This window comes from Oryctolagus cuniculus, chromosome 1, assembly GCF_051225735.1.
Source record: "Oryctolagus cuniculus isolate XC-2025 breed Fujian yellow rabbit chromosome 1, ASM5122573v1, whole genome shotgun sequence".
In the NCBI taxonomy this organism is placed as follows: Eukaryota; Metazoa; Chordata; class Mammalia; order Lagomorpha; family Leporidae; genus Oryctolagus; species Oryctolagus cuniculus.
The window spans coordinates 169,331,918-169,349,476 of NC_142867.1; the positions used below are offsets into that span (position 1 = coordinate 169,331,918).

The 17,559-nt window shown below is 39.2% G+C and overlaps 1 protein-coding gene across 12 annotated transcripts in view; it reads left to right on the forward strand.

The window, feature by feature from the left end:
• The window catches only part of UHRF2 (ubiquitin like with PHD and ring finger domains 2), a 103,312-nt gene that overhangs the window by 57,940 nt on the left and 27,813 nt on the right, over positions 1-17,559 (forward strand). For all 12 annotated transcript variants that reach the window (XR_016210305.1, XR_016210306.1, XR_016210307.1 and 9 more), the window contains 4 exons: positions 935-1,121; positions 6,731-6,854; positions 7,102-7,209; positions 10,959-11,063. Coding sequence is in view for 4 of the 12 variants with exons in the window: in XM_051858202.3 (XP_051714162.1) it covers positions 935-1,121; positions 6,731-6,854; positions 7,102-7,209; positions 10,959-11,063 (524 nt within the window). In the remaining 8 variants the exon portion in view is untranslated. The remainder of the gene's footprint in view (positions 1-934; positions 1,122-6,730; positions 6,855-7,101; positions 7,210-10,958; positions 11,064-17,559) is intronic.

Here is a 17,559-nt window from a genome sequence, read left to right on the forward strand (position 1 = left end):
CGAAAACAGGTAGACTTGCTTTGGTCCCTGTCTCTACTAGTTGGGGTGGACAGGGAGAGTAAAAATAAATCCCTCATGATTTCAACCTTTTAATTAGTTACCTAGAAAAGTAGCTGGATCCCACCAACTGGATAAATCACTGCACCTCCAGAAAGAAGTAATAAGAATCTCAGAATGTTTAGAGAAAATTCTCTTGGAAACCAGCAAAGTAGGAAAAAGGAATACCTTCCAACAGAAGAGATCTTTAAGATGTTCTGGATATTGTCAAATGGCCTTTGAAATGTTTATCAGTTTTCATTTTCACCAACAATGTGCCACTTTCTCCATATCCTTATCAATACTGAACATTTATTTATCCTAATCTAATAGTCAGAGGCCTTAAGGGTTACCTTGTATCTCTTTGAATGGAATTAAACATCTCACAATGTCTTGCCCAGAGTTTCTTAAACTTTGATTCTTTGAGCCATTAATATCTCAGTAACTTTTTCATGGAACTTACAGAAAACTTATTAGAAAGTTGAGTCCAAACATCTTTGTTCAACAAATTACATTCCCCTTGAAATTTTAAGATATTTTGTGCTGCCCCGTTGAGTTCACTCTATCTCCCCTGGTTATCTTGGTATACATTTGAGGAACTGTGGGTCAATATACTTGTCTGAATATAATTTTAAGGCAAAAGTACACATTATCCTCATATTTGCTGTTCACTAGATTTTTTGCTGGCTTATGCCTGGGTCCCATCCCTGAAATTCTCATTCAGTAATGAGAGGATGAGACTCAGGCATTTATTCTTAGTCTCACACTGCATTATTCCTTTTGGTTCCTTTTTTTCATTAAAAAAGCTATATGCTGTTTCCATGGGTTTTTCTTTATGAGATTCATAGATATAAAAATTATTTTAAGACAGGGCTTGCTATAATTTTGTTCTTAATAGGGAAAAATGACCCTGAATGTGACCTGTGTGGTGGAGACCCAGATAAGAAATGCCGTACTTGCTCCTGTCATGTATGTGGTGGGAAACATGAACCCAACATGCAGCTTCTGTGTGATGAATGTAATATGGCCTATCATATTTACTGCCTGAATCCACCTTTGGATAAGGTCCCAGAAGAGGAATACTGGTATGATTATCAGGTTTTTTGTTCTTGTTATATTAAAATTGAATGTAAAGTATGTGTTGAACCACCAAAAAGTAGATTTCTAAAGATACATAGTTTATGTTGAAGTACTTAAAATGTTATAGCCAATGGTTACTTGGCATTAATATCTTTATTCGATTACTATAATTTCTAAACTCATCTTTAGCTTCATTTTTTAATTCCTTCATTCTCTTCTCCAATATGGAGTCTGTTTTCTTTTTGAAATGCAAATTTGATTGTTTTAATTGTTTGCTTCAAAGGCATTATGTTGCCTTATAAGACCTTGCATGATTTTAGTTGCTTCTCCAGCAATACCTCTTATCACTTTCCTTTTCCATTTCTTCAAATACTCTACACTCTTTCCAGAATAAATATCTTTAAATTCCTTATCTTGGAAATATTATCCTCTTGCGATTGACTTCAAGATGATATTCATCTGTCAGATTTTTTCTTAAACATGACTTCCTCTGGTAAGCCCTTATGGATATCCCTCTCTATCCTCCTACTATGTCAGATGTCCCTGTTAGATTCTGTAATAATACTTAGTAACTACATGGGTACTTCAGACCAATTTGTGGAATTAAAAGGTAAGTTTCTGTGGTATAAAATTTTTTGAAATTTCTGTATAATTTTTTCATAATATGTATTTTACATGCACAAATTTCAAAATTTTTATCTCTATTGCATTTTCTATGAACTGTTTGAAGTGCCCTTATGTTAGCTGTTTAGTTTATGCTAGACATTAACAAAGGACTTAATATTGATCATTGTATTTAATCTATAAAGTTGATAAGTAGAACAAGACTCCAAGGTCAAACATACTTGCCAAAGTCCATATTTCTTCTGTGAGTAGTGATAACTACAAAAAAAAAAAAAAAAAAAAAGTGAGTTTAGAAGAGACTGGAAAATATGTGACCATTCAAAGTTACAATGGACTTTTTAGTTCCGTATTAAGAATTTTTTTTCTTTAAAACTTTGGGCCATACTGCTTTTACCAGTGACAGCTTTTAATTAAGAGGGATGACATTGTCAGAAATCTGATGGTACAGTGAGCAGTAGATACCAATATGAAAAACAGATTGCTCTGCATTCCTTTGGTCTCTTCTGGCCTGTTGGGAAAGTGATTCCTGTATTTTGACAGAAGCTGTAAGGGTGACTCATTCCTTTTTCCCTACTAGGACCTCACATGGCTGTACTTTGAATTTTACCAGCACTAGTAATGATATTTGTTTTAATGGGTGATATATTCCTGCTTCTCTAAAATGTAAATCCTTCCCCTTCTCTCACAGTTATATATACTTTCGCCTTCCTGGGAGTCTCACTCCTGCAGTTTATTCCCCTCGCAAATTGCCATTAAATATATCAGTTTACATTAATAACCCAGAATCTCTCTCTCTCTCTTTTTTTTAAAGATTTATTTTATTTATTTGAAAGACAGAGTTACAGAGAGAGGTAGAGACAGAGAGAGAGGTCTTCCAACCACTGGTTCACTCCCAGGTGGCTGCAATGGCCGGAGCTGCGCCAATCTGAGGCTGGGAGCCAGGAGCTTCTTGTGGTCTCCCACGTGGGTGCAGAGCCCAAGGACTTGGGCCATCTTCTGCTGCACTCCCAAGCCATAGCAGAGAGCTGGATTGGAAGAGGAGCAGCCGGGACTAGAACCAGTGCCCATATGGGATGCCAGCGCTTCAGGCCAGGACTTTAACCTCCTGCTGCACCACAGCGCTGGCCCCCAGAATCTCTTGAGTCAACACACACACACACACACACACAGCCCTCCCTCCCTTGATTCCATATTTTGCACTGCAGTCTGAATTTCCTTCCCATTACTCCACTATCTCTGCTTCTGTCAGGCTCACAGATACTTTGTGTTTCCAAACCCAGTTGTCATTTCTCAGTCCTCTCCTTACTCCATTGTTTACTCTGTGTTTTTATAGATTTTATTGTATTTTCCTGACTTTCTACCTTCATTGACTTTTCATTATTGGATTTTATATCATATGATCCTGATTTTCTCCTTACTATATTGGTCTTTCTTTCTTAGATTGTTGTTGTAGGTTTCTCCTCACCTATCAGAGATAAGGGTTCCCCTGAAACACTACTCCTTTTTAGGCTTGTTCTGTAGATTACTCATCAAATCATGAGACTTTGAACACCAAGCTACTGGTTCTGAATATGTGTCTTCAGTTCTAATCCTCCCTGAGGTTCATATTCCTATAACTGATTGCATACTTAACTGGCCTCACAAATTAGTCCAAAAGGAGGTTTTGGTTTCCACTGAGACTCCTTCTAAAATGTTGCTCCTTCCCCAATCTTCAGTAATTAGTGCTGTCATCTTATCCACTTGTTCATGCCAGAAAGCTAAATTTCATCCTTGATTCTTCCTTTACTCCTTCAAATATCTAATATTTCATATATTTCTTATATCTAATATTTCAGCAAATCTTGTCAGTTTTCCATAATCTTTCTCCAGTCTTATTCCCCATCCAAAACACCATTTCTTCCTGGAACTTCTGTAGTAGAAGCCTAGATAATCCCTTTGCTTCTATAATACTCAGCCTGCTACACTTCCTTCCATAGCAGCAGAATGATTTTATTAAGTACTGAATTGGCTCACTCACCTGTTTAAAGTTCCCTGATGTCTTCCTATTGCAAGAATAAAATCTAAACCCGTCCATGACCTGGCCCACATCTTCTCTCTCATTCTGTTGTTTTATCACTAGCCAGTTTACTGAGTAACCTTCACCTATACCCACCTTTATGTTCCTCAAAGCATAGCATTCATGTTTGTGTTTCAACACCTTCACATTTACTGTATCTTTGCCTAGAATGCTTTCCTTGGCTTGTTCACCGTATCTAAGACAAATGCCATTTCCAGTAGTTCTTATTATATAACCCTGATGTATTTCCTTTATAGCACCTAGAACTTTATGAAATTCTTTCCTTGTATTTACTGGTTTTCTCTAGCTACTATCTACAAATATTTTAATCAGAAAAACTTATACTAAGCAGCAAATAATGCCTGCCACATTGGAGGTTCTGAACAAACCTGTTGAAGGAATGAATCCCAGGGATGACTATGATAATAGAAATAGAACACTGTCTTATATTATTCTGTTGAATATCTCAACTTTCCTATCAAGGTCCCTCACTTCACCTGGAACTCCCTAACCTTAATTGTTTCCATTTCTCCAAGTGATGTTGTCTGTATATCTAGTGTCTGAACTAATTTTCTCATTAGATAGTTAATACCTGCTTTAATCACAGGATCTGTGATAAAATTATAAAAGCAAGCACATCAGGGAAAATAGTCTTTCTTTAGAACAAATTAAATTTTACAAGTCTTCCTGATTGCCCAAATAGAAGGGATTTTAATTTATAGTTCCTAATGCCTTCTAAACACAATTTTCTCAAGATTGCAGACTTATTTACACTTATTCTCTGCAATAATGCTAAGCATGATCTCATGATTAGGCAGTCAGAATTGAATAGTGCACATTGGTGTCTTCTTTGCTCTAAATCCCACCAGGAATAGATAATTGGAATGAAAGAAAAACTTAATTGAGCAGTGGTAATTAGATCTTTGTTAGTATTCCCCAAGTTTCCATTCTTCAGTGACACCATAGCTCCATCTCATTCTGTAGACATTTTATTTATTTTTAATAAATCGTTTTATTATTATTTTATTTATTTGAAAGAGTTACAGAGAGAGGTAGAGAGAGAGAGGTCTTCTATCCACGGGTTCACCCCCCAGATGGCTGCAATGGCTGGAGCTGCGCTGATCTTAAGCCAGGAGCTTCTTTCAGGTCTCCCACGTGGGTGCAGGGGCCCAAGGACTTGGGCCATCTTCCACTGCTTTCCCAGGCCATAGCAGAGAGCTGGATTGGAAGAGGAGCAGCCGGGAATAGAACCAGCACCCATTTGGGATGCCGGTGCTTTAACCCACTGTGTCACAGCGCTAGCCGCAATCTGTAGACATTTTTAGAAAAGATTTGAGTCAGTTTTTTTTTTTTTTTTTAATTTTTTGCCTGGCAGAGTTAGTGAAAGAGTTATAGACAGAGAGAGACAGAGAGAAACAGAAAGGTCTTCCTTCCGTTGGTTCACTCCCCTAATGGCCACTGCGGCCGGTGCTGCGCCAATCCGAAGCCAGGAGCTGGGTACTTCCTCCCCATCTCCCATGCGGGTGCAGGGACCCAAGCACTTGGGCCATCCTCCGCTGCCCTTCTGGGCCACAGCAGAGAGCTGGACTGGAAGAGGAGCAACCGGAACTAGAACCCCGGGTGCTGGCGCCATAGGCGGAGGACCAGCCAAGTGAGCCACAGCACCGGCCTAAGTCAGTTTTAGATATACAGGTTACAGTAGAGTGATCAGCTACAAATAGGCTAAAGAACAAACAAGTGTAGGTAATTAAAATTGACCCAGGAATCAGCCTAATGTAAACAAACTTTTTTGAAGCACTGTATATTTATTATAGTTGACTATACTTTTTTTTACTCGTAGAATTCTTTTTTTTTTTTTTTTTTTTTGACGGGCAGAGTGGACAGTGAGAGAGACAGAGAGAAAGGTCTTCCTTTTTTTGTTGGTTCACTACCCAGTAGCTGCTGCGGCTAGCGCACCACGCTGATCTGAAGCCAGGAGCCAGGTGCTTCTCCTGGTCTCCCATGCAGGTGCAGGGTCCAAGCACTTGGTCCATCCTCCACTGCACTCCCGGGCCACAGCAGAGAGCTGGACTGGAAGAGGAGCAACCGGGATAGAATCCGGTGCCCCAACCAGGACTAGAACCCGGGGTGCCAGCACTGCAGATGGAGGATTAGCCTAGTGAGCCACGGCGCTGGCCACTCGAAGAATTCTAATAACAAATTTAGATGGGGAGGTGAAGCCAATGCATTTCATTGTTTGGTCTAGGAGCATTTATTTTACGTTTTTTTTTAACAGGCAGAGTGGATAGTGAGAGAGACAGACAGAGAGAAAGGTCTTCCTTTTTGCCGTTGGTTCACCCTCCAATGGCCGCCGCAGCTGGCACGCTGTGGCCGGAGCACCGCGCTGATCCTAAGCCAGGAGCCAGGTGCTTCTCCTGGTCTTCCATGGGGTGCAGGGCCCAAGCACCTGGGCCATCCTCCACTGCACTCCCTGGCCACAGCAGAGAGCTGGCCTGGAAGAGGGGCAACCGGGACAGAATCCGGTGCCCCAACCAGGAGTAGAACCCGGTGTGCCGGCGCCGCAAGGCGGAGGATTAGCCTATTGAGCCCCGGCGCCGGCTTTTACTTTTGTTTTTAATAAGAACTTCAAGTGAATAATTTGTATGCTCAGGGTTAATGGTAAAGTTAGAGTTCATGGAACCATTTGAATATCACAGTATTGAGTATTTATAGTATTAAATATTAAAGTTCCCTAAAGGGATGACAAGAATTTTTTTACAGCCAGTCTAATCATATAAATATTTTGAAGTTTAATACTTGAATGCTAGCTTATGCTCTGTAATAGAATTGAAGTAACACATATTAAAACTAGTTCTTACCTAGAAAGGCCTTTATTCTGTAATGGGTCTTAATATGGTAGTGTCAAAATTAATTTTTTTTTCTTTCCTCTTAAAGGTATTGTCCTTCCTGTAAAACTGATTCCAGTGAGGTTGTAAAAGCTGGTGAAAAACTCAAGATGAGTAAAAAGAAAGCCAAGATGCCATCAGCTAGTACTGAAAGCCGGAGAGACTGGGGCAGGGTAAAAAAGAAATTCCCTTTATTTTTTTTCCTACCAGCAAGCTCTGTTAATGTTTCAGTACAAGTAGTGGTTATGGTATAAAAAAAGATTTAGCAATGTAATTGTTCCTTAATACCAGTGATAACTAAAATTACATGATAATAAGGGACTTACATGAATAGCTGTACTCATGTCTTGTGGGATTTAACAGCTTTCATTAAGATTTATAATAAGGAATTTCTCAAACAGCTTGTTTTGTGACTTATAGGGAATGGCTTGTGTTGGTCGTACAAAAGAATGTACTATTGTCCCTTCTAATCATTATGGACCTATTCCTGGTATTCCTGTTGGATCAACTTGGAGATTTAGAGTTCAGGTATGTTTTTAAATTGCTATAGTTAGAAGGGTAAAATTTAGTATAGTTCAAATTGAAGCATTGCTAATGTCTGTTGATTATAAGGTGGATATCAGTAGCACAGAGGAAGTATATTACAGAAATTTTACTGTGATTTACATTCCAGCTTTACTGTTCCTTTACAGTTATGGTAGTTAGCATTATTAAACCTTCTAAAGAAATTTGCTTTCCAAAAATTGCATGTTTAAAGCATTAAGTGTTTTCTTTAAATCATACTGTAAATTCTCCATGTCATCAAACTTCCCTCAGGTGTTTTTCTTGGGAGCAGAGTGTGGGATGTCCATCCCCTTACATATATGCTAGGATATGGGGCAGAAGGAAATGCCAGCTAATCCAAGAATAAAATTATTGCCCTTTTCCCTTTGAGGAAAGCTCTGTTTTATTTATTCTAGTTTATCCTTTAGAAAAATAATTTTTAGGCTAGCATTGTGGCTAAGCCTCCGTCTGCAACACTAGCATCTCATGTGGGCATTGGCTAGTGTGCTGGCTGCTCCTCTTCTGATCCAGCTCTCTGCTTATGGCCTGGGAAAGCAGCAGAAGATGGCCCAAGTGTTTGGGCCCCTGCACCACATGGGAGACCCAGAGGAAGCTCCTGCCTCCTGGCTTTGGATCTGCACAGCTCCAGCTGTTGCTGCCATTTGAGGAGTGAAGCAGCAAATGGAAGACCTTTGTCTGTCTGTCTCTCTCTTTCTGTAACTCTGCCTCTCAAATAAATATATCAATCTTTAAAATAAAAAGATAATTTTATCATGGAAAACATTAATTTTTAAAAGATTTATTACTTGAGAAGCAGAGTTATAAAAAGAGAAAGAGCTGGGCTGATCCAAAGCCAGGAGCTGCTTCTTCGTCTTCCACATGGGTACAGGGTCCAAACACTTGGGCCATCTTCTTTTTAAAAAAAACAATATTTATTTATTTATTTTAAAGAGTTACAGAGAGGCAGAGATAGTGAGAGATAGAGAGGTCTTCCATCCGCTGCTTCAATCCCCACATGGCCACAATGGCCGGAGTTGCGCGGATCGGAAGCCAGGAGCCAAGAGCTTCTTCCAGGTCTCCCATGCAGGTGCAGGAGCCCAGGCTTTCCCAAGCCATAGCAGAGAGCTGTATCAGAGGTGAAGCAGTCGGGACTCCAGCTGGAGCTCATATGGGATGCCTGCACCACAGGTGGAGACTTAACCTACCATGCTACAGCGCTGCCCCTACCCTGGAAAACTCAATGTGGGTGAAAAACAAAATCTGTTGAGTAGAACAATTTCTACTTAGAGATGCCTCGGATTCTAAATATAAATTGAGACTTTAATCCTGGTACTTAGATCTTTGATATAATTTTAAAATTAAGATATTATAATACATATTGAAAGTTAGGTTCTAGTATGTGATTTGTTGTGTTTTTTTGTTTGTTTGTTTTGACAGGCATAGTGGACAGTGAGAGAGAGAGAGAGAGAGAGAGAGAGAGAGAAAGGTCTTCCTTTGCCGTTGGTTCACCCTCCAATGGCTGCCGTGGCCGGCAAACTGCGCCTATCCGAAGCCAGGAGCCAGGTGCTTCTCCTGGTCTCCCATGCAGGTGCAGGGCCCAAGCACTTGGGCCATCCTCCACTGCCTTCCCGGGCCACAGCAGAGAGCTGGCCTGGAAGAGGGGCAACCGGGACTAGAACCTGGTGTGCCGGTGCCGCAAGGCGGAGGATTAGCCTATTGAGCCCCGGCGCTGGCCAATTTGTAGTTTTAAAGGCAACCTTACATTTCATTTCATTTTCTGTTTCTCTAAGATAATCACTTTAATTCTCTTATTCTTTAAGTTATTTACTCTGGATTTACCTATTTCTAAAAAGAAAAAAAGTTCATACTTCTTTTTTCATATTTTAGTTTTATTAACTTCCTTGTGAACAATTACTTTAATACTCCCTGGGTCCTCATTATTGCAGTAGTTGTATCATAATTTTGACTGAATCAGTATTCAAGGTTTGCATTATTATGAGTTTGGATCTATAAATAAAATACTATAATATTATGAAAACTAATACTATACTTAGTGTATTTTTAATGGACTTATCTTTTGTTTGCTTCGTTTTCTGTATACCAGACACTAATTCATGACTAAATTCTAAAAGCCTCCTTACTTGAAATAGTCGAAGATGACTATGAGGTCCGTTGACCTGAGCAACTGATAAGATGGAGTTCCCATTTCAGGACTGGAAAAGATTCTGAAGAACTAATTTGTTTTTATCAGAGTTGATGAGGTAGAGAAATCAAGTAGCCATGTCTTTTGCTGAAGAGTCTGGTGTTTCCAAGGCCTAAACCTTTCCAGGTTCTGTTACTCGTATCAATTTCTCATTGACTTCCATAGTACTTTCTTTTCCCAAGTCACTTGGGTAAGCTTGAATTTCAGCTTCCTTTACTCTGCTAACAACTGGATGATAAACAAATGGATCACAGTACCTTTCATGAAGTTGGAATTTCACAAGAAAGTGACACTTGTTTCAGTGAGGCAGAATTGAGGCTATTTGGACCATTGTAGTGGAATAGCATGAGTACCTAGAAATAGATAGTGTATTTGGGTAGTGTTGAGTATTTTGACTCAAGTGTATAGGGCAATGAAAGACAAACTGGAGATAAGAGCTAATAGATAAGAGCCAGATCGAGATTGAGAGAAATTAACATATAATGCTTAACAATCCAAGACCATATGATGCCAATTGAAAATCTAAAGCACAATTGTTCTTAAAAGGGTTTCTGTTTGTAACACATGAAATGGGTTTGAAGGAACAAAACAGGAGGCAGTGAAATAGGCCTATTGTAAGCATTCATGACTTGTACTAAGATTAAGCAGTGGAAGTAGAAAAAGATGGATTTGGCCAGTGCTGCTTCTCACTTGGCTAATCCTCCACCTGCAGTGCTGGCACCCCGGGTTCTAGTCCTGGTTGGGGCACCAGATTCTATCCGTGTTGCCCCTCTTCCAGTCCAGCTCTCTGCTGTGGCCCAGGAAGGCAGTGGAGGATGGCCCAAGTGCATGGGCCCTGCACCCGCATGGGAGACCAGGAGGAAGCACCTGGCTCCTGGCTTCAGATCAGCGCGGTGTGCTGGCTGCAGCAGCTATTAGGGGATGAACCAACAGAAAAAGGAAGACCTTTCTCTCTGTCTCTCTCACTGTCCACTCTGCCTGTCAAAAAAAAAAAAAAAAAAAGAAGAAGAAGAAGAAGAAGAAGAAGAAGAAGAAGAAGAAGAAGAAGAAGAAGAAGAAGAAGAAGAAAAAGAAAAAGATGGATTTGAGACTTAGGAGGTAGAATTATCAGTCTTTGTGACAGATAGGCTTGAGGAATAAGAGAGAAGAATGGGACTACAATGACTCCTGCAGTTTTGCCTTGCCTAAGTGATTAGGGAAAAGGGCCATAATCAAAGACAAGCAATAAGAAGAGCAAAGAGATTTGAACCTCTGGAATCTTCTAATGATTTTTGCTGGAAATTCCAATAGATACAAAATGTTGATTACTTGATAGTTACTGGGAAACTCAAAAATCTAGGCCTTAAACAGTCTTGGAATTATTAGCTCCATTACCTAGAGAATATGTTTGAAGAATACTAAAATGAGAGAACAAAAAGAGAACTCTTGATGGGACTTAGTTCTTGGTTTTTTAGGGTTCAGTAATATATGTAAAATAAATGTAACTTTACTGTTAAGAGGTATTTTGAGACTCTGTTTTCTTATTTTATAGGTGAGCGAAGCAGGTGTTCACAGACCCCATGTTGGTGGAATTCATGGTCGCAGTAATGATGGGGCTTATTCTCTTGTCCTGGCTGGTGGATTTGCAGATGAAGTAGTAAGTCATGATACAACTTTGTTCAGTAGAACCTATGTTGATCTTTCAAATACAAATGTTTTGTTTAGGATACATCAAATACTATTATCTCTTTGTAGTTTAGTTTTATGCTAAAGTGATTCTTAAAAGAGATGAGTTTTGTACAAGTCATAAGGTAAATCAGTTTGTAGTGTCTAATCTTTACATATGCTGATTTGACTTATATGTACATTGGTAACTTTTAAGGAAAATACAATTGCTATAGAATTCATTTTTTAACAATTAAATTTATTTTGATATAATTTATATTGATATGTAGCATTAGAAATAAAAGACAGTTGTTTGCCCTTTTCTCAGTTTCTCCAAATATTGATATCTTTTAAAACTTCAACTAGTACAGGATCACAGTCACAACTAGAATATTGATGTTGATACAGCCAAGATGCTGAATATTTCTGTTATCACAATTTCTGTCATCATGTTGCCCTGTTGTAGTTGTATTCCCCATTCTCTGCCTCTAACCACACATTAATCCCTGACATTTCTGTAATTTTATCATTTCAAGAATTTTCAGAATATTTATTTTTATTTATTTGTGAAAGAGACAGGGAGATCTTCCATTCACTGGTTTCCTCTCCAAGTGCCCAAAGTAGCCTGGGTTAGGCCAGGACCAAAATCATGAGCCCAGGGCTCAATCCATGTCTCTGATCTGAGTAGAAGGGACCCAAGTACTTAGGCTATTATGTGCTGCCTCCCAGAGTGTGCATTAGCAGGAAGCTGGAAAAAGGAGCAGAGCCAAGACTTGAACCAGGTTCCCTAGTATGAAATGTAGGTTTCCCACGCAGCATCTTAATTACTGTGCCCAATACCTGCCGCTGAAGGATTTTTATAAATGGAGTCATATAATATGTAACCTTTGAAACTGAGTTTCTTCACTCAGCATGATCCTCTGAGATTGCAGCATGAATCAGTAGTTCATTCTTTTTTATTGTTGACTACTAGTCATGGTATTGATGTACCACCATTTTGAGCTTTTTTTAAAAAATAATTTATTTTGTTTAAGTAGTATAACATTATGCATTTAATATATACAGTTTAGGAACATGATGCTTCTTCCCCTTGCCTGTCTCCCTCCCATCCATACTCCCAGCCTCCATATTCCTCCCTCTTCCCTTCCCATTCTTATTTTTTACAAGGATCAATTTTCAGTTAATTGTTATGCTCAGAAGATTATCCCTACACCAAATAGAGAATTCACTGATAAGTATGAATGAAAAGAAAAAAAAAAAAAGAAAAGGACAAAAACAAGTAAACAGACAAGGAAAACATTGTACCCTACAGTCAAGGCCAGGGCTGCTCAAAATCATCACATCTCACAAAGTGTCAGTTTCACTCCTATAGTTTACATTTTGAGTATTCCATTAATTACCACAGATCAGAGACCAAATGATATTTGTCCTTTTTTACTGGCTTATTTCACTGAATATAATGGGTTCTGTTTGCATCCATTTTGTTGTAAATGACAAGATTTCATTTTTTTTACCACTGTGTAGTATTCCATAGTGTTTATATACCATGATTTCTTTATCCAGTCTTCAGTTGATGGACATCTGGGTTGATTCCATATCTTAGCTATTGTAAATTGAGCTGAAATGAACATGAGAGTACAGATAACTCTTTCAGATGCTGATTTCATTTCCTTTGGGTAAATTCCAAGGAGTAGGATGGCTGGGTCATACGGTAAGTCTATATTCTGCTTTTTGAGGATCTCCATACCATCTTCCACAGTGGCTATACCACTTTACATTCCCAGCAACGATGGATTAAGGTGCCCTTCTCCCCATATCCTCGCCAGCATTTGTTGTTTGTTGGTTTCTGTATGGGAGCCATTCTAATGGGAGAGAGGTAAAACCTCATTGTGGTTTTGAGTTTCATTTCCCTAATGGCCAGCAATCTTGAGCATTTTTCGTTTGTCTGTTAGCCATTTGAATTTCATCTGTTGAAAATTATCTGTTCTGTTCCTTTGCCCATTTCTTAATTGGATTGTTTGCTGTGTTGTTTATTTCTTGAGCTCTTTATACATTCTGGAAGTTCATCCTTTGTCAGTTACATTGTTTGCAAATATTTTCTCCCATCCAGTTGTTGCCTTTTCAATTTACTGAGTGTTTCTTTTGCAGTGCAGAAGCTTCTTGGTTTGATGTAGTCCCACTTGTTAATTTTGGCTTTGATTGCTTGTGGTTCTGGAGTTTTTTCTAAGAAGTCTTTCCCTATGCCAGTGTCTTGTAGGGTTTCCTCAGTGTTCCATTTTGAGTGGATTTTTGTGTAGATGTGGGGTAGGGATTTTGTTTCATACTTCTGCATGTGGATATCCAGTTTTTCCAGCACTCTTTGTTGAAGGTGCTATCTTGGCTCTAGGAATTGATTTTAGCTCCTTTGTCAAAGATAAGTTGGTTGTAGATGCATGGATTTATTTCTAGGGTTTCTGTTCTGCGTCATTGGTCTATACATCTGTTTTTATGCCAGTAATAGACTGATTTGATTATGAGGTCTGGTATTGTGATGCCTCTAGCTTTGTTTTTGTTGTTTCAGATTACTTTAGCTGTTTGGGGGTCTCTTGTGTTTCCACACAAATTTTTTTAAAGATTTATTTATTTATTTGAAAGAGTTACACAGAGAGAAGGAGAGGCAAAGAGACAGAGAGAGGAGTCTTCCATTCACTGGTTCACTCCCCAGTTGGCAGCAACGGCCGGAGCTGAGTCAATCTGAAGTCAGGAGCCAAGAGCTTCTTCCAGGTCTCCCATGTGGGTTCAGGGGCCCAAGGACTTAGACCATCTTCTACTGCTTTCCCAGGCCATTGCAGAGAGCTGGATCAGAAGGAGAGCAGCCAGGATACAAACCAACACTGATATGGGATGACAGCACTACAGGTGGTGGCTTTACCTGCTACACCACAGTGCCAGCCCCTCCGTATGAATTTTAGCATCATTTTTTTCTACATCTGAGAAGAATGTCCTTGATATTTTGATTGGTATTGCATTGAATCTATAAATTGCTTTTGGTAGTATGGACATTTTGAAGATACTGATATTTCCAAACCATGAACATGGAAGATTTTTCCACTTTTTTATGCCTTTTTCTCTTTCTTTATTTAATGTTTTATAATTTTCATCAAAGAGATCTTTGATGTCCTTGGTTAAGTTTATTCCAAGGTATTTAAATTTTTCTGTAGCTATTGTGAATGGGATTATTCTTAGACGTTCTTTCTCAGCTATGGCATTGTCTGTATATACAAAGGCTATTGATTTTTTTGTGTGTTGATTTTATATCCTGTTACTCTACCAAACTCTTATGAGTTCCAATAGTCTCTTCGTGGAGTCTTTTGGGTCCCCTATATGTAGAATCATGTCATCAGCATATAGGAATAGTTTGACTTCTTCATCACCTACTTGTACCTTTGATTTCTTTTTCTTGCCTGATGGCTCTTGATAAAACTTTCAGGATATATTAAATAGCAATGGTGAGAGTGGGCACCCTTGTCTTGTTCCAGATCTTAATGGGAATGCCTCCAATTTTTCCCCATTCAGTGGGATGCTGGCTATGGATTTGTTATAAATTGCTTTGATTATGTTAAGGAATGTTCTTCTATAACCAATTTGATTAAGGTTTTCATCATAAAAGGATGTTGAATTTTGTCAAATGCTTTCTCTGTATCTATTGAGGTAATCATATGGCTTTTGGTCTTCTGCTTGTTAATGTGGTTAATCATATTGATTTTCGATGTTGAACCATCCCTGAATACCAGGGGATAAATCCCACTTAGTGTGGGTGAATGATCTTTCGAATGTGTTGTTGGATTCATTTGGCTAGTATTTTGCTGAGGATTTTTGCATCTGTATTCACCAGGGGTATTGGTCTATAGTTCTCTTTTTCTGGTTTAGGAATTAAGGTGATGCAGGCTTCATAGAAGTCATTTGGTAGGATTACCTCCCTTTCAATTGTTTAGATAGCTTGAGAAGAATTAGAATTAGTTCTTCTGGTGCCGCGGCTCACTAGGCTAATCCTCCGCCTTGTGGCGCCAGCACACTGGGTTCTAGTCCCAGTCGGGGCACCGGATTCTTTCCCGGTTGCCCCTCTTCCAGTCCAGCTCTCTGCTGTGGCCCGGGAGTGCAGTGGAGGATGGCCCAGGTGCTTGGGCCCTGCACCCGCATGGAAGACCAGGAGAAGCACCTGGCTCCTGGCTTCGGATAGGCGCAGTTTGCCGGCCACGGCAGCCATTGGAGGGTGAACCAATGGCAACGGAGGACCTTTCTCTCTCTCTCTCTCTCTCTCTCTCTCTCACTGTCCACTCTGCCTGTCCAAAAAAAAAAAAAAAAAAAAAAAAATACTTAGTTCTTCTTTAAATGTCTGATAGAATTCAGCTGTAAAGCTGTCAGGATCTATGCTTTTCTTTTTTGGAAGGGTCTTTATTACTGATTCAATCTTCATTTTGGTTATTGGTCTGTTTAGGTGTTCTGTGTCTTCATGACTCAATTTAGGTAGATTGTGTGTATCTAGGAATGTATCCATTTCTTCTAGGTTTCCCATTTTGTTGGCATATAGCTTTGTCATAATTCCTGATTTTTTTTATTTATGTGATATTTGTTGTTACGTTTCCTTTTTCATCTCTGATTCTGGTTTTTTTTTAAGATTTTATTTTATTTATTTGAGAGGTAGAGTTACAGACAGTGAGAGAAACAGAGAGAAAGGTCTTCAGTTGGTTTACTCCCCAGGTGACTGCAACAGCTGGAGCTGTCCCAATCCGAAGCCAGGAGCCAGGTGCTTCTTCTGGGTCTCCCATGCCGGGATAGGAGCCCAAGCACTTAGGCCATTTTCCGCTGCTTTCCCAGGCCACAGCAAAGAGCTGGATTGGAAGAGGGGCGCTGGGACTAGAACCGGCGCTCATATGGGATGCTGGCACCGTAGGCGGAGGATTGACCTACGCGCCATGGCTCTGGCCCTCTGATTCTGTTGATCTGGGTCTTCTCCCTCCCTCTTTGTTTTTGGTTAGTTGGGGCAATGATGTATCAATTTTGTTTATTTTTTCAAAAAACCCATCTCTTCATTTCATTGATCTTTTGTATTTTTTGTTTCAATTTTGTTTATTGCTTACTTAATTATTTCTTTCCTCCTACTAATTTGTGTTCTGGTTTGTTGTTTTTCCTAGGTCCTTGAGATGCACTGACAGCTCATTTATTTGCTTACTTTCCAGTTACTTAATGTAGGCAGTAATTGCTATAAACTTCCCTCTTAACACTGCTTTTGCTGTATCCCATAAGTTTTGATATGAGGTATTGTCACCTTCATTCATTTCCAGAAATTTTTTAGTTTCTCTTTTGATCTCTTTTATAACCCACTGTTCATCTAGGAGCATGTTGTTCAATCTCCGTGTGTTTGCATATGTTCTTGAGATTTTTGAGTTGTTGGTTTTGAACTTCAATCCATTGTGATCAGAGAAGGTACATGGTATGATTTTGATTTTTTTGAATTTGCTGAGACTTGCTTTATGACCTAGTATATGGTCTATCCTGGAGAAAGTTCCATGTACTGCTGAGAAGAATATGTAATCTGCCGCAATGGAGTGGAAAGATCTGTAGATATCTGTTAGGTCTATTTTGTCTGTAATGTCAATCTGCTCTGTTTTTGCTTTGTTGATTTTCTGTCTGGTTGATCTATCCATTGATGAAAGGTGTTGAAGTCCCCTTTACTGTTGTACTGGAGTCTGTGTCTCCCTTTAGATCCATTAACATTTCTTTAAATAGCCAGGTGCCTGTAATTGGGTACATAAACATTTATTATAGTTATGTCTTCCTGCTATATTGACCCCTTAATCATTACATAATGCCCTTCTTTGTCTCTTTTAATATCTTTTGTGTTAAAGTCTATTTTGTCTGATATTAGGATGGCTAACCTACCCCCCCCCCCCCTTTTCCTGTTAGCATGGAATATCTTTTTCCTTCCTTTCACTTTCAGTCTGTGTGTGTCTTTGTTGGTGAGGTGTGTTTTTTGTAGGCAGCAGATAGATGGGTCTTGTTTCTTAATCCATTAGGTGAGTCTATATATTTTAACTGGGGAGCTGAGGCCATTTACATTCAAGGTAACTACTGATAAGTAATTGGACCTGCCATTTTTCCGTGAATATTCCTATTACTTTGGGTTACTTTTGTACTTTGGGGAACTTTCTGTCTTCACATTCTTTCATGCTGGTGTTTTTTGTTTGTTTGTTTGTTTTTGTTTTTCTGTGTTTCTATGTGTAGCCCATCCTTTAGCATCTTTTGTAAGGCTGGACTTGTGGTGACAAATTCTTTGAATTTCTGTTTGTTATGGAAGGTCTTTATTTCACCTTCATTCATAAATGAGAGTTTTGCAGGGTACGGTATTCTGGATTGACAATCTTTTTTTCTCTTAAGATTTGGACTATATCTTGCCATTGTCTTTTAGCCTGTAGGGTTTCTGATGGGAAGTCAGCTGTGAGTAATTA